Source organism: Vombatus ursinus, unplaced genomic scaffold (genome assembly GCF_900497805.2).
Source record: "Vombatus ursinus unplaced genomic scaffold, bare-nosed wombat genome assembly UNPS02011334.1, whole genome shotgun sequence".
In the NCBI taxonomy this organism is placed as follows: Eukaryota; Metazoa; Chordata; class Mammalia; order Diprotodontia; family Vombatidae; genus Vombatus; species Vombatus ursinus.
The window spans coordinates 3872560-3897800 of record NW_020951112.1 but is presented as its reverse complement, the minus strand read 5'-3'; the positions used below and the strand labels follow the sequence as shown (position 1 = coordinate 3897800).

The 25241-nt window shown below is 39.7% G+C and overlaps 1 protein-coding gene across 6 annotated transcripts in view; it reads right to left on the bottom strand.

The window, feature by feature from the left end:
- ANKS1B (ankyrin repeat and sterile alpha motif domain containing 1B) overlaps positions 1–25241 on the bottom strand; it is a 1327097-nt gene that overhangs the window by 1137752 nt on the left and 164104 nt on the right. For all 6 annotated transcript variants that reach the window (XM_027855805.1, XM_027855806.1, XM_027855807.1 and 3 more), the window contains exons 4-5: positions 23293–23589; positions 5325–5400 (exon numbers count right to left, since the gene is read on the bottom strand). In XM_027855805.1, coding sequence (XP_027711606.1) covers positions 5325–5400; positions 23293–23589 — 373 coding nt within the window. The remainder of the gene's footprint in view (positions 1–5324; positions 5401–23292; positions 23590–25241) is intronic.

Here is a 25241-nt window from a genome sequence, read left to right as displayed (position 1 = left end):
TTCCTCCCATTTGAAGCTCACATTAACTACTACAAAACTTTAATGAATTTTTTTTCTTAAGAAGATTTTTAGAACCCTCTGCTATCTTCTAGATAGTATTAGTTTATTAAAAGATGCAGAAAACATTAATGCTTTAGAATTTAAATTTCTAAATCACATTAATTCCTAATTTTTTTTCTAAATCACAGCATGCTAATGAAAAAGTAGTGTGGTACAGGAGAAAGAATTCTATCTTTGGAGTGAAAGGACCAGGGCTTGAACCTCAGCCCTGCTCCCTGCTTACCTGTATGACCTCAAGCTCTTTGATTAAAAAAAAAGACTTTCATTTCTGCCTTGGTATCTACCCCTATACCAACTATATAATCCAACACACAGTAGGCCCTTGGTAAACATTCATTGACTGTTGACTGACTGGGTGATTGGGAGAGTCACCTCACCTCTCCAGCCCTCAGTTTCTTCATCTGTAAAATGAGGGGGTTGGATCAGACGGCTTCTAAGGTCCCGTCTCATTCTGCATCTTTCATCCTTGACAAACAATGTCAGAACAATCCAAGTGTATCTCCTGTTGTTGAGTCGTTTCAGTCATATCCAACTCTCTGTGTCCCCATTTGGGGATTTCTTGGCAAAGTACTAGGGTGGTTTGCCATTTTATTCTCCAGCTCATTTTACAGATGAGAAAAGAGAGGCAAACAGGGTGAAGTGACTTGCCCAGGATCACATGGCTAGCAAGCGTCTGAGGCCAGATATGAACTCAGGAAGTTCCTGGCACTCTGTCCACTACACCACCTAGCTGCCCCTACATATACTAAGTGCTAATAAATGCTTGTGGGCTTGACCTACCCGTGGCCAGACTGCCAATACATGACAGGGGAAGGGCTTTGACTCCGAAGCTGGCCATCAAGGTACTACACCACGGTACTTCTCAGTATGTAGGAATATTTGGTCCAGATCTGTGATTTCCATGGTGGGAAGAATTTCTTGTAAGGAAACTCTATCTACTGACTTGCTGCATCACTTTCTTTGCAACTTAGAAAGTTACTTAGGGCACTGAGATGTTAAGAAATTTGTCTCCAGTCACAAAGTATGTGGCAGAAGAAGACATGACTCTCAGTCTGACTCCTAAGGCTGCATCTCTAGCCACTTCCTCTCACTTGTTATCAGCACATCTCAGTAAAAGAGACAGCAGTTTGACATGACGGGGAACTATGAGCGCAAATTTATTTGAGCAGATTTTAAAGCTTCTATCTGAGGCCACTGCTTGGTGCGGTGTCCTTTCCTGTCATCTTTACTTGTAAAGACAAAGCCTGCTTTAAAGACCTCTCAAACTATAACTTTGATTTTTAATCTCTTCTGTAAAACTGGATAAAAAAAGGAGAATGGGCAGGTGTGTGTGAGTGTGTATAAGGAGGGCAAAAGAAGGCTCTGTTCCTTTGGGAAGAGAAAATGTCACTAAATACAATCTAATACAATGGCTTAGCCAAAATAGCCCTGACTTTGGAGTCAGAGAATGTGGGTTCAAATTTCACTTTGGTAACTTTGTTGTATAATTCTGAGCAATTTCATTTTTATCTTTGTTATAGATAACAAAGATAGATTGCTCAGTTTATGACCTAAAAGGCTCCTGACAGCTCTAAATCTATTACTCTATGATACTAGCTCTGTGACTTTGGACAAAAACTTAACCACTGCGGGCCTCAGTTTCCCCATCCATAAAATGAAGGGGCTTCCTGCTCTGGATCCATGATCCTGCAACCCTATTACACACTCAACATGGCCAGTAACTCCACTGACCAAAAAAAAGCAACATTAAATTTATCCCATGACCCAAAGGGAAAATGAGAGGTCATGAGAGGTCATGAGAGGACACAGAACTGGCCTCTGAGCTAGGAAGATTTGGGTTTAAATCCAAACTTTAACACATCCTGGCTGTTTCACCTTGGGCAAGATACTTACCTTTCTTTCAGTGCTCTAGGTCACTCTCTAACACTAACTGGAACTTTAATAAACTTTATATAAATGTTTGACCTCAGTTAGTTAGCTTCATTTCATTTTAATCAGTGCACAGATACGGGGACCAACCAGACAGTTTCCTCCATCCCTTCTGAGGACTGTTCTAATTACTCTAAAAGGTTTCCTTCTCAGTCACCAGAGACCACACACTATAGCTACTCACTTAATGAAGTAATTGACTCTTAAGTTCAAGGAAACCAAATCTCTCTGATTTCCACAGTTCAAAATAGAGTGTTCTATCATAATCTCATCAGCTTTCATACATCACAGGGCTCAGTCCCTCCTTTTTGGCCTAGGAGGGGTTAAACAATGTACCTTCCTTAGCACAGAGAGAAAGGGAACCTTCCTTTGCTCTCTATATATACACTCACTCAAACATTCCTATTCTTTTTAATCCAGATTTACAGAAGAGATTAAAAATCAAAATTGCAATATGAAAGATCTCTAAAGCAGGCTTTAATCTTTATAAATACTTCTTTTCCTTCTGATCAGTCTGTTTCTCCTAGTCTTTTTTGTTGCCAGTCTGAAAATAATAATTACTGACATGTATCTAAGATAGATAGATATGTGTATGTATATGTATATGTATGTATATATGTTAAAGCATAAAATATAACAAAGAGTTATGTGATACACTATATATAAAACTAATGACGTTATAACATGTATAATATATATAATACTGTATTACATATTATATACAATGTAAAAATTATGTACATATAATAGATACATATATACATATTAAATATTGACATCATATAATTATAGTGTCCCAAAAGTCACTGTGTAAATTTAAGCTTTAATAGCTTAATAAAATAGCTTTAATGCTTTTAATAATAATTTAATAGCTTCAATAAAAATTACATTAAGACTTGAGGGATGCCTTGTACGTACTATGCATATTTAATTATATATGTGCGTATAAGTGTGTGTGTGTATATATATATATAATATGCATTGTGTATATACATATAAGTATGTGGAAGGAGAGGAAGAGAAAAAGAGCTTTAAAACTAGCAAAGTACCTTCCTAGTTGAGCTTCACAACAACTCTATGAGGTAGATACTTTAGGTGTTATTATCCCAATATTACAGATGAGGAAACTGAGGCTCAGTGAGTCTAAAGGACTTTTCAAGTCACACAGCTATTAATTTGTCACAGGTGAGATTTGAACCCATATCTTTCTAATTACCTAGCTACTGTTCCTTACTCATTCTAGATACATAACAATCACTCTAACAGAGAGTGTATTCCTCTAAGACAGATGCCAAGATGTGAACAAGGTTATTTCTTTAAGTGTCTATTATTTTGAATGTATAGGTACTCCCTCCAGCAATGCTGATTGGGATAACAGAGTATGGTACAAACAGAAATGGATTTTGAGTCAAGGGAAGTGGATTCAAACCCCAGCTCCAATACTTCCTCGGGAAAGTCATGGAAACTTGCCATGCCTCAGTTTCCCTATGTGTAAAGTGAACTGACTGGGCTTGATGATCTCTAAGGTCCCTTGCAGTTCAGCATGCTGTGACACTATGAACCTCTCCATGCCTTAGCAGAGAGTGCTCAGGAAGTGCTATGGTCCCCAAGTTGATATCTTTGTGGCGATAAGCTTTTCCAAACTGAGCCGGGTTGGTCTTACAGAGCTGATGACCCAGGTCATCTGACTCTAAACCCAGTAAACTCCTCCCACTACACCACACAGCCACTCAAGATACAAGACAATGGGGGGGAGGGGGGAGAGAGACAGACAGAGAGAGGGAGAGGGAGAGAGACAGGGAGGGGGAGGGAGAGGGAGAGAGGGAGAGGGAGAGAGGGAGAGGGGGGGGGGGAGAGAGAGAGAGAGAGAGAGAGAGAGAGAGAGAGAGAGAGAGAGAGAGAGAGAGAGAAAGAAAGAGAAAGAACACTCCAGCACCATATCAGGGGAGGACGGTCCAGCAAATTGAAAGGAAAAGACCAGCCCCCAAGAAGATCAGGATAGTTCTTTCCCCAAGAGGCAAGGAAGTTGTCTCCAAGATCTGAGTGCCCCAGAAAGGCTAAGGTTAAATCCTGTTTGCCCTTGACACACCTTGCTAGAATGGAATCTTGCTCATCTAAGAGCACAACAGCTTGACCCACATGAAGGTGGAGCTCCTCAGAGTTGGCACATTTTCCAATTCTTGATGAATTCACCTTACTCTGTCCCGGTGCGCCCAGGCACATTCCAGTTTATAGATAAGGGGGCCCTGTATGCCCCAACAAAGTACAATATTCTTGTTGAGTATCTCTCTATGGTTAAGTAAACCTCCTTTTGTTAATTACTGAATGATCTATGGCTACCTCATTATGTTCCAATACTAAACCTAATCTACCAGGTGACCAGTCTGAGTCAGTCCTAGCTTACAATAACTGTGCAGCATACCAGCTTTGAATTCACACAATCTAGGTTCAAATTCTAGCTATGCTACTTACTACCTGGGGGATCTGAAGTTAGCCACTTCACCCCGGAGGCCTCAGTCTCCACATCTACAAAATGAGGGAGTTGGAAAAGGTGACCTCTGAAGCCCCTTCCAACTCTAAATCTATGAGCCTATGATGTTCCAGCCTCCTTGGCTTCAGTCTCTTGTGTAAAATTAAAAGGCTAGACTGACCAGCCTCTAAAGCACCCTCCCAGATGAGGTTTAACCCCATCATCTTCTGACCGATGTGATGGAGAGGCTCATGGAATCCCCCCTTTCATAGCTGATGACAAAATGATGGACCTTAAAGGATTCTTAGCAAATGTAATTTTTCTTCCCGCCAAAGTAGCATGCCTTGCTTTGGTTGGGAGGGGAGGAGGAAAAAGAACTGCAAATAATTGAATTTATAACACTGAAAAATTAGGAAGTAGTTTCAAAGGTTTCTTGTGGAATTCTTCACTCAACAACAGTAAAGAGCACAGGTTCCTTAAACTATTCCCCTCATCTAAGATAATGAACATATAATGTGATTTATAAATATTCAGTTGTCTTGCCATGTTTTAGGGAGTCATTATTGATAGGAGCCATGTTCCAATGACATTTTTATTCAAAAGCTGGGGCTGAATTTTACATGATATGTCACACCTCTAATATTAGGTAAAGACAAGGGGTAGGAGTGATATATATATATATGTATATATGATATATACATATATACGTAGTATGTATATGTGTATATGTATTGTGTATATGTGTATATGTGTGTATGTGTATAAATAAAGGAAACCATGTGTGATTTTCCTTCTTACTCTTCTAAAATGGAAACATCATCTGGCAGGAGACCAGGGATTACCAAGGATGGTAATGAAAACTTACCCGTCTCTAACAGAAGCCGGACAACATCGACCTTCCCAAATAAGGCTGCTTCGTGGAGGGCACTCCCCTTTTCCGTCTGCAAAACAAAAGAAAACCAAAATATAAGGACACAGCTTTGAGACCTTAGAAATCTGTGAGGTCAAAGAAAATGCAATTCAATTAAACAAGGTTTTATTAACCGCCACACTGGGCCCTAGATCTACAAAGAAAAAAAAAAAATGAAACAAGTCCTGCCCTCAAGGAGGTTCCATTCTGAGAGCAGTGATGGGGAAGGGAATTCAGCCACGTTTCTGAGCATTCATGATTAGTGTCCATGTGGAATTTTGGTTTTGGGGGTTTTAAATTATAAAGGATTTGCCATTTAGATCTTTGTATGTAATTAGAAGCACTTAGACAGAATTTTAAAGTTTGTAAAGCACTTTACATATATTACCTCATTTGATCCCCTGAACAATCCCATTGAGCAAATCACTTAATTTCTCTGGGCCATGGTTTCTTCTTCTGCTAAAGGCTTGCTCACAGCCACCATGCATCTCTCTAATGCTTTCTGAGTGACACTCATAATAACAACAATAATAACAACAATAAAAATGATACCTTAAGGTTTGCAAAGCACTTTACTCACCTTCATTGGATGTTGACAACAGGCCTGTGAGTTTGAAGTGATAGATACAGTTCATAGACAAAGAAGCTAAGGCTGAAGGAGGTTAATAGACTTTCTCAGGGCCAAACCGTCAGGAAGGACCACAGGACCCCAGGCCTAATTCTCATGTGTTCATGCCATCTACCCAGAAAACATCTATGAAATTAGAGTTGTCTCAGTCTCTTGCCCAAGGTCATACAACTACACAAGTTTTGAACCTATGTCTTCCTGACTTAAGTCCAGAACCCTGCTATGCAATATTGCCTTGCTCTAAATTTAGAGACTAAATTAGAATTTAGAAATAAATTAGTTTTAAATATTAATAACAATAAATTCGAAAAGGAGATATAAAGCCGGAAGGGACTTCAGAGATCTAGCGTATAGAGTACCAGGCCGAGAGTCAGGAAAACCTGAGTTCAAATCAGGCCTCAGACACTTACTAGCTGTGTGACCCTAGGCAAGTCACTTAACCCAGTTTGCCTCAGTTTCCTCATCTGTAAAATGAGCTGGAGAAGGAAATGACAAACTACTCTGGCATCTCTGCCAAGAAAACCCCAAATGAAGTCACCAAGAGTTAGACATGACTGAACCACAACAATCCATCCAATCTCATTTTATGGCTGAAGAAACTGAGGCCCAAACTGGTTGACTTGGCCAAAGTCATACAGGTAGTAAATATTAGAGGTGATATTCAAGCCCAGATCCTCTGATCCCCATTCCTCAGATTTCAAATAAGAAAATCATTTATATAGTGAGTGACCTTGAATTCAAATCCTTCCTTGAACAAGGAAGGATCATCTTTTGAACAGCTAAAAACAAAAACAAAAACTGCACTGCTATCCAAATCAAAAATTTAAGGTTATGCTTACATCCTTTGCTGTATTCCAAGGTACAGGTATTCAACGTAGTGAATTGAAAATTGATTTTTACATACAACAGATTATAGAGACATAGCGACTTCAAGAAAAAAATTAAAATAAAAGCCCACAATATATTTTTTACTGTCTGTGACAGTAAATTTATATACACATATACACACACAAACACACACTTGGAGCTGTTAAGATTAATTTTTCCTTCATGAAAAAACAAGATGAAATTCATCACAAAATGGAGTGACCTGGAAATAGTGACCTGGAAAGAGATATCAGAGTTTATCAAATATTCTGTAGTTAGATTCTCACAAAATAATACCACATTTATGTGAGGGTAAAAAAATGGAACACTGCCTGTTTTTAGAACATTCTAATTAGTTGGGTGTTGGGGTGTTTTTTTTGAATCAGTCACACACTTATATTCCTGTCCAAAGAAGGTCACTGTCCCATCATGCTTTTTACCACTCATCCCACAATGTGACTAGGGAGTTCGGTTTCTGGGCATCATAATTTAATAGGGTCAGTGACAAAATGGTGTGAATCTTGAGGAGGATGACCAGAGTCGATAAGAGGTTTGAAGATGATGTCATGCCTCAGAAAAACCACTTAAATTCCCTGGACCTCAGTTTCATCAAATGTAAAATGAAAGGATAGGACAAGATAAATTCTTAGGTCTCCTCCATCTCGAGGTCTATGATTCTATTGTATTGACATAATCTACTGATTACTAGCTATGTAACCTAGGACAAGTCATTTAACTTTGAATGTCTCAGTTTCCTCAACTTTAAAATAAAAAGGTTGGCCTAGGGTGATCTGTAATGTCCTTTTTGACCTTAGACAAGTCACTTAACCCACCTGGACTTCAGTTTCCTGATCTTCAAAATGAGGGAGTAAGACTAGCTCTTAACCAATGATTCTTCATTCTCAAGTGTATAACCCATTAATCTTATGACCTTGGGACACAGACAGCATGGGGAACACTAGGAGCTGTCATTAACATGGCAAGTTAAGGTTTGTCTATCCCTTCATTATTCTTCACACTAACTGTATCCCGCTAATATTTTTTTGTAAAACACCACCTCCTGATGGACACAAAAATTGAAATTATTTCACTACTATTACATACTTCCAGAAAAAGCAGAGACTTCCTTAAAAAGCGTTCTAACTTATTATTAATAATATACTTAGGCTTTCATGGGGAATTCTTAGTTCCCAGTCTGTGCAGTTGCTTTCTACCTTCTATGCCTGTTTCATATTTTCTCCAAGTTTCGAGATCATTTTTTTTTCTTACTGGCTCTTTTCACTGCGCATTTGACCTCTGTCATAGTAGTGATGTTATCCTCATTTAAACTAGCAAAAACAAAACAAAAATCACCAAGAAGGTGATTAATATCAACTTAAATGAATATTTCTATGGCATTTACCCAGGTTTCTTCCTCCCAATCTGTCTCAGTTCCTTCTCACCTCTCCATCCCTTTCACTGATTCCTTCTTTCTCTCCCTCCTTCCCTTCTCCTCTCTCCCCTTTTCATCCCTCCTTTCTTTCCCTCCTTCCCTTCTTCTCCCTATCTCACTCCCTTTTGTCCCTCCTTCCCCTCTCCCTCTCTCTCTCTCTCTCACACACACACACACACACACACACACACACACACACACACACACACTCTTAGAATCATTACAACCATTTTCTACCGCTGTCCTCCCCAAGCTTCCCAGCACAAACCTCTCCTTTTTTTGGTTCTGACACAACAATCCTATTGCCAGCAGAGGCCTCTCTAAGCAAAAGGCAGAAACACCCTGAGCTTTGCAGGAACTCCTGCTCTGCTGTAATTGGCCCTCTTCGGGGACGTGAGGGATTGCTGCAGGAAAGGAAAACTGGGAAGACAAGTCAGTTCCAATTAACCTTGCTCCTGGTCCTGCGGAACTGAAGGTGAGTCACTTTTCTTGAGTAAATGGGATGAGAAACTCCAGGGTTAATGAAGGTCATTCTGGGTGCCTCCAGGAAAATCAGAGATGCTCTGATAATTGTCTCTCCCATCTTCACAGCTTTTTCCCAGTTCAGACTCAGACTATCAGGGGAGGGGAGGGATACGCAGAGAGGCAGTGTGGCTAAGTAGACAGAGAGCCAAGCTAGACTTGGCTTTAAGAAGGTCTTTGTTAAAACCCTCCTGACCCCCATCTCTGATTCTTACTAGCTGTGGGACTCTAGGTAAGTCAGAATCTCTGGGAGCCTCATTTCTTTATCTGTAAAGTGGGGATGATAATAGCACTTACCTTGGGGTTGCTGGGAGGATAAAATGCAATAATGCCTTGTTAAGTGTTTTGCAAACCTTAAAATTTTAGTTGTTACTGTTATTGTGCTAATAATTGTTTTATGAGTCAGTGTGGCCGAGGAGATAAGAGAGCTGGCCTCTGGGCCATGATGACCTTGACTCAAGCCTCACCTCTGACACACACTGGCTGCGTGATCTTGGCCATGTGACATCTCCTCAGGGTCCCAGCCAACTCTAAGATCATCAGTCAGCCACAGATGAGGTACAGATGGGCACTGGAAGAGGGAGCGACTAGGAAACTTTTCAGAACAGTGAAATCATAGGCCAGACTCTACGTGTGTGTGTGTGTGTGTGTGAGCGCGCGCGTGTACAAAATCTTAAAAGTTCAATAAAACTTTTGAGACACCCAATACATGTGTATCAACACTTGTGTGCTCACCTATACGTATGTATACACATGTATATATTTGTATGTATGTTACTGTATTTGTATATCTGTTAGCTATATTTGCATGTGTTACTATATATAAATATGTTATTGAACTTGTATATATGCTACTGTATTTGTATATATGCTGGGTCATATATATCTGTATACAGACAGACACTGAAGATGATATGCACATAAAAATGCACATTCATATTATAAAAACATACATATCTTACATACATACTTGCATGTTAAATATATAGAGATGTATGTATATAAGTAAAATATAAGTAGAATATATTCTATAACCTATATCAATTATATTTATGGTTCTAATTGTAAAATACCACATTATGACCATTAATAATATTGATATATGCTATAGAATGTATATTTTATAAATATTTTACTTTTATCTAAATACATAAATTCTCTATTTTTTTACCTAACATACAGGTGTATATGTAAGATATGTCTCTGTATACACAAGTGCAATATATTTATATCATAAATATTATAATTATTAATACAGTATATATTACAATATTATAGGGCAGCTAGGTGGCATAGTGGATAGAGTGCCTGGCCTGGAGTCAGGAAGACTCCTCTTCCTGAGTTCAAATTTGACCTCAGACAGTTACTAGCTGTGTGATCCTGGATGAGTCACTTCACCCTGTTTGCCTCAGTTTCCTCATCTGTAAAATGAGCTGGAGAAGGAAATGGTAAACCACTCCAGGATCTCTGCCAAGAAAACCCCAAATGGGGTCACAAAGAGTAGGATGCAACTGAACAGGGGCAGCTAGGTGGCACAGTGGATAAAGCCCTGACCTCGGAGTCAGGAGGACCTGAGTTCAAATCCAACCTCAGACACATGACACTTCCTAGCTGTGTGACCCTGAGCAAGTCACTTAACCCTGATTGCCTCACACACACAAAAAAAAAAAACCAAACTGAACAACCACAACAAAAACAATATTATTAAGAACCATTAAGAGGCAATGAGGCATCATGAATTGAGAATGAGTCTTAGAATCAGGATGGTGTGAGTTTGAGTCCTCCTCTCTTGTCCTCTTCTCCTCCCCACTCCCATACTAGCTGTGTGACTGCATAAATCATGAACCTTTCCGTACCTCAGGCAACTCTGTAAAGCTATAGGTTTCAAATAGAGGCTGATATACCTTGAAAAAAGGAGTTTCCACACCGGGTAATCACGCATATCAATGAAATCACAGACCTACAGACCTTCTCTCTCAAACATTACAAGGCTCTTGAAAGAATCACAGAATCTCAGAATCAGAAGAAATTTCCAAGGCACCCTCGTCCATCATTCACTATTTTGCATGTTCAAAAAGCAATTTTTAAAAATAGCTGTGATGTTAGAAAGACCAGAGGGTCATCTCCTTTGAGCTTTTTCAGTCCTGGTAGTCAGAAAAAAATAGAAATTATTCCTTAAGAAGGGTGGCTCCCTCTGACACCTGACCCCAAGATAAAAGATTGACTCTGCATCTATTAGAAGGAGGGCAGCTAGGAGTCACTGGAGTTGGGAAGAAGCAATATGAGCGGTCACAGGGAAACACCAGCAAGAAAAGGAGGGGGACGAGAGATTTGAGAGAGCTCAGAGAAGGGGGGTCATAAACCAGACTGGGAACAGTGACCAAGGAGTGCTTTACTCCAAGGTAACCAAGTCCTAAGCAGGACAATAATGAGGATGAGGGATTTCAGTGTTCTAGGTGACCCATTTCTTGCTCAGCCTCAGAATTAGAACATCATAGAGTACAAAAATTGATAGAAACTCTAAATATTCTCTCCTCTAACCCCCTCCTTTCCCAGATAAAGGCAGTCAGGTGAAAAATAAAATCATGTCCTACCCTAATACCCACCATCTCTTTTCAGGAGCAACTTAGCCTTTGAGAACTTTGATTCCAACAGATAATACTACAACCATAGGCTGTAAAATGGTAAAAGAGATGGGCCTGGAGGCAGAAAGACCTGAGTTCAGATCCAGTCTCAGACCCTAACTATGTGATTCTCAGGAAATCACTTACCCTCTCTCAGTTTCCTCAGCTGTAAAATGGGGGTAATAAAAGCACTCCTAAAGTTGTTGTGAGGATCAAATGAAATAATATTTGTCAAGCACTTAGCACAGTGCCTGAACATATATAAATGTTAGCTATAATCCTGATCATCTTGTATCAGGCAGCTGAGAGCTGGCTAGGTAAAATAATTTGCCAGAGGTCCCACAGAGAGGACCACTGGGGTATTGGCTTCAGGCAAATTCATTTGACATGTTAAGACACATCTTTCTTAAGCCATTAGATGTAAAGTGGTTGGGACCTCAGAGTTCATCAAGACCAACCCCCCCCTATGTTTATGGATGAGGGAGTAGAAGCCTAGAGTGGTGAAGAAATTTGCCCAGCTGGTGATTAACCATTACTCACTGTGAACCTGGTCCTTCTGACTCCAAGCCCAGTGACCCAACTCCTATACCATACTACCTCTAAATAAGCTATGGGTCACTTTACATTTTTCTCAGAGAAACAGATGCACCACAGAAGATTTGGAAGGATAAAGGGATACACAGTAAAGGATAAGAAGATATGTGGAGTATGTTATGACAGAGATAAGAGGGACTTCAAGGGTCACCTCGTCCAGTCTAAACAAGAGGCTATGCTAAAAGAACCCCAATGAGAAAGAACCTATTGCCCCCCGAACCAACCCACCCTGGGTCTGAATGGACTTTTCTGTCTTCCCTTTCTAGTGTTTATGTGATCGAGTACGAGCTCTTGGAGAACAGAGACTGTCCTGCTTTCTCTAGTTGTATCCCTAGTATTTAGCTAAGTACTTAGCACACAACTGAGTACTCAATAAATACTGTTTGCATTCATCCATTTTTTCCATTCAGTCATTCCTGAGGTGTAATTGACTTCTGGATTGTTCTAATTGTTAGGCAGTATTTTCTTATTGTTCAATCATTTCAGTCATTTCCAACTCTTGGTGATCCTATTTGGGAGTCTTCTTGGCAAAAATACTGGATTGGTTTGCCACTACCTTCTCCAGAGCATTTTTCATGTGAGGAAACTGAGGCAAACAAAGTTAAGTGACTTAACCAGGGTCACACAGCTAGTATGTGTCTGAGGCCAGATTTGAATTCAGATTTTCCTGACTCTAGGCTCAGCGCTCTATCCACTGCGCCACCCAGCTGCCTAGTGTTTTCTTACATTAAACATTTAAAAGATGTTTGGGATAGTAGATAGGGCATTGGACTTGGCCTCAGGTAGACTTGAGTTCAAGTCCTACTCCAAACACTCCCTGCGTGACCTTGGGCAAGTCTCCAGGGGTTTCAGTTTTCTCATCTGCAAAATAAAGAGCAGGTAGGCTGGATTAAATGGCTTACAAGTTCCTTTCCTCTGCAGTCCCATAAGCTTAAACTGATTCAATTCCACTTCCCCCTGTTACCCCTGGTCTTGTCTTCTGGGAACAAACGGCATCAGGCGTCCTCCACAAGACAGCCTTCAAAAATCTGAAGCAAGCTCTCATGCCTCTCTCCACCGTGACACAGCCTCTCTTCTCCAGGCTACACATTTCTAGCCCCCTCCCATGACGCTCACATGGCACAATGTCGATGCTCTCAATCATCCTGGCGGCCCTCTTGGGAATTCTCTCAGCTTGGCTATGCCCATCTTCAATTTTGGCACTAAACACAATTCTCCAGCTGTGCTCTGCCCAGGGCAGATTGCCCCAAGGCAATCTCATCACCCTAGTCCTGGATGCAATGCCATTCAAGGAAGCCTAAGATTACATAATGGCTTTTTTGGTCTATGCATCCCACAGACTCTTTTTCAGTGATCTGCTCCCTAGTCATGCCTTTCCATCTTGGACCTGTGATGTTTGGTATCTGGTAAGACTGTCACTTACTTTTCATCAATTTCATCTTAATAGAGCTAACCCTGTGTTAAGCCAATAAGCAATGAATAAATCACATATCATTTTTAAACTAGGGGGTATTAGTCATTGGGAAACTTCACAGAATTATTGTGAGGAGTCAATAAGACAATATACACAAAGCACTTTGTGAATATTAAAGCACTTTGAAAATGTTAAGCCAGTCAACATTTTTTTGATGTTGTAATCTAAAATATGCTAGCTTTCTCTCAACTTTGTGTCATCTGCAAATCTGATAGATCAATTATGTTTTTACACAAGCCATCAACAATCTTAATCCATGAACAAGCAAGTACAGATCCCTAGGGCACTCCATTAAAGATCTTATTCTAAGTTAATATCATCCACGGAGTCTGGACATTCAACTAGTTCCAAACTTAAATGTCCTCATGCTTAGCTCATATCTCTTTGTCTTCTCCACTAGAATGGTGGGATACTTTGTCAAATACTTTGCTAAATTTTAGCCAAACTCTATTTTCTTGCATTCTGCTTCTCTACCAGTCTAATGACTGTGTGAAACGAGGTTAGTCAAGGCATATAGGACATGCATCCTACAAGTAATACTGACTCTCTCTGGTCACTGCTTCCTTTTCCAGATATTCACTAACCATCCCTTTAATCATATACTCTGCCAGGAATCAAAGATGAGACTGCATCAATAGACAACGTATAGATTATTAGAAAATCATCAATCTTTCAATGAACAGAGAAACAATGTTACAAAAATATTTCCCACATTACTCAATAAACTTATATGTATTTATTTTTCAGGTTGGTATGAATTCTCTTCCTGAACTCCTCCTCTGATATCTCACCTTAGTAGGGAGATGAAACATAGGTTCTCAAAGGTTCTACTAATGAAGCGCAACTTTTGATAGGTCCCACCAAGTAAGAAAGGCTTTTAATATGGGTGTTGCAATGGACTATCTCTATTATCCACTAGGTGGTGTGTGATGGATTGAGCTCTGGGCCTGGAGTCAGGCAGCCAGGAGATAGAATCCAAACTCAGACACTTAGGGGCTATGCGACCCTGGGCAAGTCACTTAATTTCTGTCTGCCTCAGTTTCCTACCTCCCAGGGTTGTTGTGAGGATCAAATAAGATAATAATTGTAAAGTGCTTAACAAAGTACCTGGGAAGGAGAGGGGCAGGGGGAAAGAAAGAATGAATGGAAACCTCAGTGGATCATAGGTATAGAGGTGGAAGGCCTTTTACAGTTTATCAACTCCAACAGCTTCACTTTATAGTGGAGGGAACTGGGTCCCAGAGAGGTGATGGTGTGAAAGTGTAGGTGACCCACAGGTCACAAGTAAGTACTAGTTAGACAGTGTCTGACACAGAATTCAACCTAAGGTCTTCCTGACTTCTCTGCTGCCTCTGCCTCAGAAGTGCGTTGAATTCAAGAGACAGAGAATAGATGGACTCCACAGCAAATAATATATCACATATCATTTTTAAACTAGGGAGTATTAGTCATTGGGAAACTTCACAGAATCATTGTGAGCATTCAATAAGACAATACATACAAAGCACTTTGTGAATATTAAAGCACTTTGGAAATGTTAACTATTATTGGGGCAGCTCAGTGGTGCAGTGAATAGAGTGCCAAGCCTCATCTTCTTGAGTTCAAATCTGGCCTCAGACACTTCGTAACCGTGTGACCCTGGGCAAGTCACTTAACCCTGTTTGCCTCAGTTTCCTCATCTGTAAAATAAGCTGGAGAAGGAAATAGCAAACCACTCCAGTATCTTTGCCAAGAAAACCCCAAATGGCATTAAGAAGAGTTACACATGACTGAAAACAAACTGAACAATAACAACCAAATTAGCTATTGTTACAAAATATCAATCAATCAACAAGCATTTCTTAGGTAAAATAGGCCATGAAGGGCTTGCTTTACATGCCAAAAAGAGGAGTTTACATATGATATTAGAGGTCACAGCAAAACTGATATCTGCAAAAGGGAGACTCCTGGTCCAACCTGTGTTCTAAGAAGATCACATTGGGAGGTGGGCACAAGACAGGTTGGGGAAGAGAGATCTGAGGCAGGGAGACCAATTGGAAGGCCATCACAGTGATTTAGACAAGAGATGAGAAGACAGTGCTGGCAGGATGAGTGGAGAGAAGGAAAAAGATGTGGATGCAGAAATGAGAGAATGAGGCAACAAATAATAATAATAGGCACTAACTATACACATGCAAAACATTGTTGTTCAACTCAGATGCTTCTCCTCTCCGACAAATCCTACTCCTTTGCTCCTCCAGAACTTACTCTTTTTTGCTTTCATGGACTTTCCTATTTCCTTCCCTTCTCCACATTGTCTCCAGTCACTAGCACCTTTGAGCTTCAATCACTTTCCTGAACAATTCAAACAACATGGTGAGCCAGGGACCACACCTAGCACCATGTTTTGTATGTCTTCCAATATAGTAGGCACTTAATAAAGGCTTATTAAATTGAATCAAATAGTAGTTATTCAATATGTAGAGTTTTTTATTTTTATTTTTTAAAATACCTTTCATTTTGGGGGGAGATTCTGGATATACATAAATATACATACACACATACATATACATATACATATACACATATACACACATACACACATATATACATATATATACACACACACATATATACTTCTATTTAAGCCAATATAGATATGGAGAGATATAAATATAGATGTATACACATAAGTATATGTATAGATACATGTGTATGTATGTATGTATATACATACTCATATATCTATACATATATACTGTTACACACATTTTACACATACAAATATTTATATATACATACATATACCCATATATGTATATGTATGTATGTGTATACATTTTTATAAAAATGTGACCGAGCATTTATCAAAGTGCCTAGCACCTAGTAGATGCTTAATGAATATTGATTGGCTGATTGATTGTCTGGTCCCTGCTCCATGTTAAGGCATCATAATTTTTTTTGTGAAAACTGGCTCAAATTATGGGCACAAAGTCTCTAACTTCTAAATTTCCAGACTGCATGCCTTGCCAATTTGATCCTATTTTAGGGAAATATATGTGCAGTCACATCACAGTAAGATCCTTTGATCATGAATAGCAAACACAACTTTTTCTAATATTTTAGAATGTAATATTTAGCATAGAAATTCCAGAATTGATACCAAAATCTGAAAGCTCTTTTGTTACTTAAAATGGATCCATTTTTGTGCACACTCTTACAAACCATCTACCTATCCTAGCTATCAGACCAGGATCATAAATTTAGAGTTAGACAGGAACCTCAGATGTCTTCTAGACTATTATACTAATGAGGTAACTGTGAGCCAGAGAAATTAAGTAAGTAATTAAGTAACTTGTCCAAGCTTACCCAAGTTTTAATCAGCATGTGCGATCCAAACCCAGGCTCTCTGGCTCTAAACCCAGCATTGTTCCTATAGAACCACATAGCCTAATTGTTGTACAGTCACGTTTCAGTCATGTCTGACTCTCCATTACCCTCATTTGGGGTTTTCTTGGCAGAGATAATGGAGTGGTTCATCATTTCCTTCTCCAACTCATTTTGCAAATGAGAAAACTGAGGCAAACAGGGTTAAGTGACTTGCCCGGGGTCACTCACCTAGTAAGTGTCTGAGGTCCTTTTTGATGTCAGGTCTTCCTGACTCCAGGCAAAGGGCTCTATCCACTGCAGCGCCACCTAGCTGTCCTATATAGCCTAGTAGCACTCACTAAAGGGTCTTGAATAGCTTTAAGAACTGGATACAATATATAATTGACCAATTCAGGAATTAAATGATGAAGATTATTAGTCCAAATAATTGTTATGATTTTGAAGTACTCTTTGAAAACTGAAGCAGCAAATAAAGTTGCTAATAAAACCACTAAAATAAACAGTACATTATAAACTGCTTACAATTCCAGAGAACAAAGATGCTCAAACTGTCTACATTTCAAAGATTTCTTGCTGAAAAACAGGATTGAGTTTAAGTCTAAGCCTGTGCACCACATAATTTACCGCATGGAATTGTTTTCATATTGTGGTTTGTTATTTTTTATTCTTAATCAATGATTCAGAGTCAATTAAGGAGTCCTAAACATGCTAAAGCATCCTGGTTTAGTTTAAAATAACAAGCCAATGTTATTCTTTCTAGTCAGTTGAATGAACTGCTAGGAAACCTTAACTTGGCATTAAACTCTTGAAACTAGGGCAGACATTTACATTTCGGCAGTGAACTTCCCTGGGAATCAGATGACAGCTCATTTAGATAATGCAGGAAAATTAATTGATTACCAAAGAATTTAAGGAACAAAAAAAAATTTCTTTTTTTCTGGGAATGAAAAATTATTCAGCGAATCCTGGCAGAGCTGGTGGCAGATTAATTAGACTGCAGGATAATTTAGAGACATATTAACAACTCAGCTTGAAACTCCCATGTGACGTTCAAGATTAAAACCTAAACTGAGTTTCAGCAAAAATACCTTAGGCAACATGAAGGGTCTCTATTCTCTCCCTGCCCTCCCACCACTCACCCCATCAGAAATTCTGATCAGGGACTTGCTATGAAATAGCTTTCCCAGAGATTTAGCAAAGCACTGGAAATGTACACTGGTTTATGAGTCAGAAGACCCCCCAAATGTGCACAGGCTGAACCCCATGCCTGGAAGGCTATGCCTTCTCATCTCTGAGTCTTGTTGAACTCTGTGGCTTCCTTCAAGATTCAGCTGAAATGCCCTGCTCTGCAGGAAGCCTCTCCTGCTCTCCCCAGCTGCTAGTGCCTTCTTCTCTGACATCGTATTCCATCTGCCTTCTCTTATATTCACCTATTTACACGAATGTTAGCATCCTGCCTCAACTGCTCCTTGAGGACAGGGACCGCCAGGGATGTTTCTTCACATTGCCAGTGTTTGAAATGCATGAAGAAGGGATACAGCTTTTGTCTGGGGTTTGTGGGACAACAGAGAGAATGTCAGTTGGTTCAAGTCTTATTCAGCTTGAACAAAAGTCATGAAGAATGACCATTTCACTTGAAATTGCAGAACAAAAAAATAACTATCCAAGGACTTGATAATCAAGATAACTGTCAAATATGAGCCAGAGTAGAATAAGGAACCAATTTGTGAAACCAATGAATTGACCAATGGCTCAGTAAAATTAGCACAGTGCCTGCCACGTAGTTTAAGCCCTTAGTAACTGCCTGTTGATTGGTTGGCTACTACCTATGTGAATTTGGGCAAGTCACTCCATCTTCCCTGCCTTGGTTTCCTCATTTGTAAAATGAGGGGATTTGGAGTGGATATCTCCTGGGGATCCTTCCAACTTTAGCTTTATGTTCCTGTGATCTCATATGTAGGAGAGGTATGGCTAGCTGATTCCCAAGATGTGCTGTTGAATTTATTCTAGTGTGCCTAGAAGGAAAGCAGCTTGCATGAATATGTCGAGAAAAAAGTGTAAGACATTTATTTTACCATATTCCCCCCCTTCAAGCATTCAGGTTCCAGACAAACTGGTCTGCTTACTGTTCCTTAAACTCTACATTCCATTTCCCACCTCAGCATCTCTGGACAGGCAGACTCCCCCCCCCCCCCCCCCCCCCCCGCCCGGCCTTCATGTCTTCCTCAACTCTGATTCTTACAGGCTTGAGCTTCCTTCAAGGCTTAGTTCATGCTCCACCTAATACTGGAAGCGTCTTATGATCCCTCTAATTGTTAACTGCTCTCTCTGGCCTCAAATCACTTTGCATCTATTCCCTTTTTACTTGTTGGTATCCATCCCTCAGTGGAATGCAGGCTCCTTGAGGGTAGGGACCACTTTTCATTTGTCTTTGTTCAGGGTCTGGTACATGGTAAGTACTTAATAAAAGCTTGTTGAATTGAATTAAATACACACGTACAGCAAAGTAAGGCTAGAGACAAAGGAATGAATGAATGAATGAATGAATGAATGAATGAATGATCATTTATTAAGCACTAATTATGTGCCAAGCACTGGGCTAAGAGCTGTAGATACAAATACAAAAGCATAGACAATCCCGGACCTCAAGAAACTTATATTAAAATGGGGCGGGGGGAGAGATCATATATAAGGAATCCATGGAGTGTGAGAGGTGTTTTGCTCTGGAAAGATACAAGGATGGTAAGTAAGGCCACAGGGGAGTAGATTGAGTTAACATTGCATATACTAGACAAACAGTAACAACAATTTGGCCAGCTCGGTGGTGCAGTGGATAGAACACTGGGCCTGGAGTCTGGAAGATTCATCTTAATGAGTTCAAATCCAGTCTCAGGCACATACTAGCTGCGTGGCCCTGGGCAAGTCACTTAACCCTATTTTCCTCAGTTTCCTCATCTGTAAAATGAGTTGGAGAAGGAAATGGCAAACTTGTCCAGTATCTTTGTCAAAAAAAACCCAAAATGGAGTCATGAAGACTCAGACATGACCAAAACAACTTAACAACAGTAAACATCAATTAGCAGCCTAGGCTCCTCTTACCCCCCCAAAAAAGAAAATCTTACCAGTCGCCTTCACTAAGAATTCCAAGCAAAAAACCCAGAATCTGGTAACTTAGAGATACACTGACAAGTCTGCTCGAAGCAATTTTCACAACCTATATATCTGGGGCGGGGGCAGGAGGGAGAGAGAGAGGAACTTTTTATTTTTTTTTATGAGTTGGGCTTGTAATTTTTGTACTCAGAAACAGCAAGAACTCAAAACAAATCAGCAACAGAAACTAAGCGTAATGAATATAATATTTTGAATATGCTCCCCCTATATTGTGGCAGGGAAAGTTACATTACGGTGCGGGGTGGATCATGTATCAGAAATCAAGGGGAGTAATATCATATATTTAGGGAGCGCAGAAGTTCAAGTCAGAAAGCAGAGCTTTCAATTTGTAGGTCTTTGCTTTTCTGACTACGTAACATACCTCGTTGTGTGACAGGCCATCTTCACTAAGCCAGGTAAGCTCCACTTACACCTTGAGTACCTATACAACCTATTTCAAGGTACGGGAAACTTCAGGAAAGCTTATGGTTCAGGCTAACCACGGTAGTTTCAAATGGAAAGGGGAAAATGTCACCTTGCTAGTTGAAAGAGTCCTAGTTCTCGAGTCAAAAGTTCCTAGTTCAAATCTCATCTCTGACTGTGACTGTGGGCAAATCACTTGGCCTCCCTGGGCCTCAGTTTCCTCAGTTCTCTTACCAAATCTCTTATCCTTTTGCCAAGGCAAAAATGTGGTTCCTATTACACCATGACTCATTTATTCCTTCAACAAATAGTCAGTGTATATTAATGAGGTCAAACAATTCAACACTGGACTCAGTCAAGAAGACTTAAGTTGGAATCTTGTCTTAGATAGTTACTAGTTGTGTGACCCTAGGCAAGTCCCTTAACTTCTCCAGGCCTCAGTTTCCTCACCAGTAAAATTTGGATAATAATAGCCCCACCCCCACAGAGAGGATCCAATAAGATAATGTCTAAAGTGCTTTGTAAATTTTTAAAAGTCTATTTGCACGTCTTTATCACTCTAATAAGCCTAGGTCTATTTAAGCTATATAAAGCTTACATAATAACTTTAAACTGCACTAGAACTTTTGGGACACCTTACTTAAATTTAGCTATTGCACAGAGCATTGTGCGAAAGGATTGTCTATGGCACAAAACCATGCTGTATTTATCTTGAAGAAATGAGTGGTTGACTAGAGAGACCAAAAGGGTGATGCTAATAAATCTTTCAAAAATAAAAAATAAAATCAGTGGGAAACTCAGTTCAACATACCTTGAGCACCTACTGTGTATATGACATTATATTCAGAGCTAAAAAATGTAAATATGAATATTCAAGCCCTGCCCTCAAGAAGCTTACCATTTTGTGAGGGAGGAAGCAGAAAGAAACAAATAAAATAAATATTAAGGTGTTCCTAAGGTTATAATAATATAGAACTATATATGTCTGTGTATAACTACATATGTGTTTATATAAATATGGTTATATATGTAACCATATATGTGTGTATATATATATATATACATATACTGTCATACAGAGATATGGCTATACCTATATATACATATAGATAGATAAATATGGATATAAATATGCCTCATTTTGTCCTCAATTCTAAAGAAAAGTACTCTCTGGTCTAGTGTGGTGAAAAGAAAGTTCTTAATCCTTAGCCAAGGCAGCATGGTAAAATGGATTTGACCAATAAATTTTGTGTCAGAGGGCCTGAGTTCAAATTCCAGCTCTTAAATTTACTACTGAGACAGGATTTGAACCCAGGTCTCTGTGTCTCCAAGTCCAGCTCTCTATCCACTACAGGCAGGCATGGCTTCACTCTTCTCTTTGCATTCCCAGGACTAGTGCAGAGTAGTCTTAAAATGAACGCTCAATGACTCATTCTTTTCTGCACTCCCAACACCTAGCACAGTGTCTTGTACACAAGCTGTATACTTTAGTGGGACAGGTGACAGTCCTCAAGTGCAAAGACCCAAGTCTGAATCCTAGGATCATAGGGGATACATAAGACCTATGGATCAGACTAGAAAAACAATTATTGTCACAAATCACAAGTTTAGACTATGCAGCTCCTTCCGTTTTGCAAAGTGCTTACCATACACAATCTCATTTGATCCTCACACCACTCCTGTTAACTACTACAAGTGGGATCCTCATTTTATAGGTGAGGAAACTGAAATTTCGGGGACTTACCTAGGGCCAGTAGATTATAGGTCAGGTACAGGAATCAAACCCAGGTACTCCTGACTTGAGGTCCAAGACCTTTTTCTAATACATACTGCTGCCTCCCCATAGAATCAAAAGCTGGAAAGATTCTTAAAGATGAGCCTGTCATTTTTTTCATTTATTTATTTATTTATTTTTACAGATCAGAAAATGGAGGACAAGAGGGGAGAACTGTTGTTGTCATTTTTGTTGCTGTTCAGTCATTTTCAGTCATATGCAAGTCTTCATGACCCCATCTGGAATTCTCTTGGCAAGGATACTAGAGTAGTTTGCCATTTGCTTCTCCAGGTCTTTCTACAGATGAGGAAACTAAGGCAAACAGGGTTAGTAACTTGCCCAGGGTCACAAAGACGCTTGATCAAAATCAAGGGATTCAAACGCAGGTCCTGTGACTCCCAATCCAAGGCTCTTTCCACATACTAAGAAAAGAGGTAGCACAGAGTAGAAGAAATTACTAGATTTGAAGTCAGAGGACCTGGGTTCAAATCCCCATCTTGACTACTTACTGTCTGTGTCACCTTGTGCAACACACTTAGCCTCAGTTTCCTCATCTATAAAATAAGGAGGTTAGAGAACCTCAAAGTTCGACTGATGCTGTGATCCTATGCCTTTGTCTGAGAGGCAGTACGGCATAGGAGACAGAGGCCCAAATTCAGAGTCAAAAAGATCTGGGTTTAAGTCTTGCCTCAGATCCTTGTCAGCTTTCTGACTCTGGAAAAGCCATTTAGCTTCTTACCTTTGAAATGGGAATAATAACAGAAACTAATTCACAAAGTTGATAAAAGAATCAAATGAGCTCACATATATAAAGCAATCTGCAAACCTTAAAATTTTTATTAATGCTTAAAATTAATTTTTAAATTAAGCTGCTTATTGTTTAAAACGTTTATTAAAATGTTAGCTATTGTTCATTTCAATGTTGATATTGACAATATCGATGCTGCCCATATCAACATTATTTTTAATAGTATTGTTAATATTATTATCATTGCTAATATGAAGTTCAAATAAGGCAGCGACACTAGGTATCAAAGCCAAGAAAGGAAGCTCAGCGCACCCTCACCTGACAGCTCACATCCATCCCTGCCTCCAGCAGCACCTGGACCACAGCCTTATGGCCGTTCCGCGCAGCGAGGTGCAGGGGCGTGTGCTTGCGGGTATTACAGCTCATGAGGTTGGGATGGGCACTGATGATCATCTTCACCACTCGCAGCCGACCGTAGAGGGCCGCCAGATCCAGGGGGGTTTCCAACTTGCTATTGCGAATAGTAGGGTCTGTGAGCTCCTCCAAGAGGACAGCGACGACCTCCGAGTGTCCATACTGAGCAGCGCAGTGTAGCGCTGTCTCATTTTCATTATTCTGGTTCAAAACAATAGCAAAGGCAAGGGGTGAGTTGAAAATTTCAATAAGTTATTCGAATTTGACATTGACTTGGCTAATACAAAATCCCATTAGGTAGAAGACATGACCTTTTTCCCCCTTCATACCCTACTCAAGTTGTCTACAGCCTAGAAGGGGGGGAGAAAGACCTAGTTCCCTACAAGACATCCAAAGACCAAAGATCTTTGGTTCCACAGTTTGAAAAATAATGCTTATAGGCTGTGTTTTTCTACAGTTACATGTAATAGCCAGAGGAACAAGGATCGAATCCTGGTTCTGCCATTGACTACCTGTGTGACCTTGGCCAAATCATTTTGTTTCTCTGAACTTGTTTCCTCACTGACAAAAGAAAAAGCGGCTCTCCTTGACCTCGTTGCAAGTATATAATTTCCTTTTCAGGGATATGTATTCCATATTAGCAGGTAATCACCCCCAAACACCAATGGGTCCTGGGAAGGAAATGCCTAAGGGAAATTTGGTATAGGCGAAAGCGCACAGTCAAAGGACTTGATTTCAATTGCTTGAGTATGTCACTGAGCCCTTCTGGGCCTCAGTTTCTTTACCTATAAAATGAGGGAATTGGCTAACCTACATCAACTTGGGCAAGTCATTTGACCCCTCCAGGTCTCAGTTTACTCCACTATAAAATAAGGGAGTTGTACTAGATGGACTCTGAGATCCTTTCTAACTTTAAATCTAAAGTCCTTCAAAGTAGCCAGTTAGCCTGGGTTGGACTTGCCCCTGGAGGGGCAACCAAGTGTGGAAGGTTTCCTTCCATCTAACTGGGAGAGAGCTGTGTGCTTGAGTTCCCCTTCCCATCATGGCAACCTACTGCCCTAGTAGAATATAAGCTTCTAGAAGGCAGTGACAGTTTCACTTCTGGCTTTGTGTCTAGCATAGGACCCTGAATGAAGGTCATACTTAATGCTTATTGAGTTGAACAGGATTTAAATAGAATTGAATACATTTTAAACGGATAAGCTAATTTCAGGTTTACCCATTGAATGAAGATTTTTCCTCATATCCTCAATTTGATAAAATTATCTTTATCCTGTGAATTCAATAAGAATTTACTAAGAGTTTATTATGTTCAAAGCCTTCTGCAGGACACTGGGATGCAAAGACACACACAAAACCACCTCTTTCCTCAAGGAACCCCATTCTCCTCTTGTCATCAATTATTAGATTCACTTTCCAACATTCTTATTTCATTCGAAGTCTCTGATAATAATAATGCTTATTTTCCTTCAAATTACATATGGCATCTAGCTTTCCAGAGGAGCAAATGATTTGGTGACTTTTATCAGGACACCCAATGGCTATCATAAGGGTCCAATTCTATGGTCTCTGCTATATACACCTTCATCTCTGGTGATCTGTGAATGAAAGATGCGAATAATAACTTGAAATATAAATCTCTACAATTACAAATATCATCAGATCTGCTTTTTATGATCTACAGTACTTAAATATAACATGTTTAAAAGACAGACCACTGTATTCACTTTTACATTATTTTTCTTTTAAATTTTTCTTTTATATGTATGTGTGTGTTTATATATATAGAGAGAGAGAGAGATAGATGATAGATAGATAGATAGATAGATAGATAGATAGATAGATAGATAGAT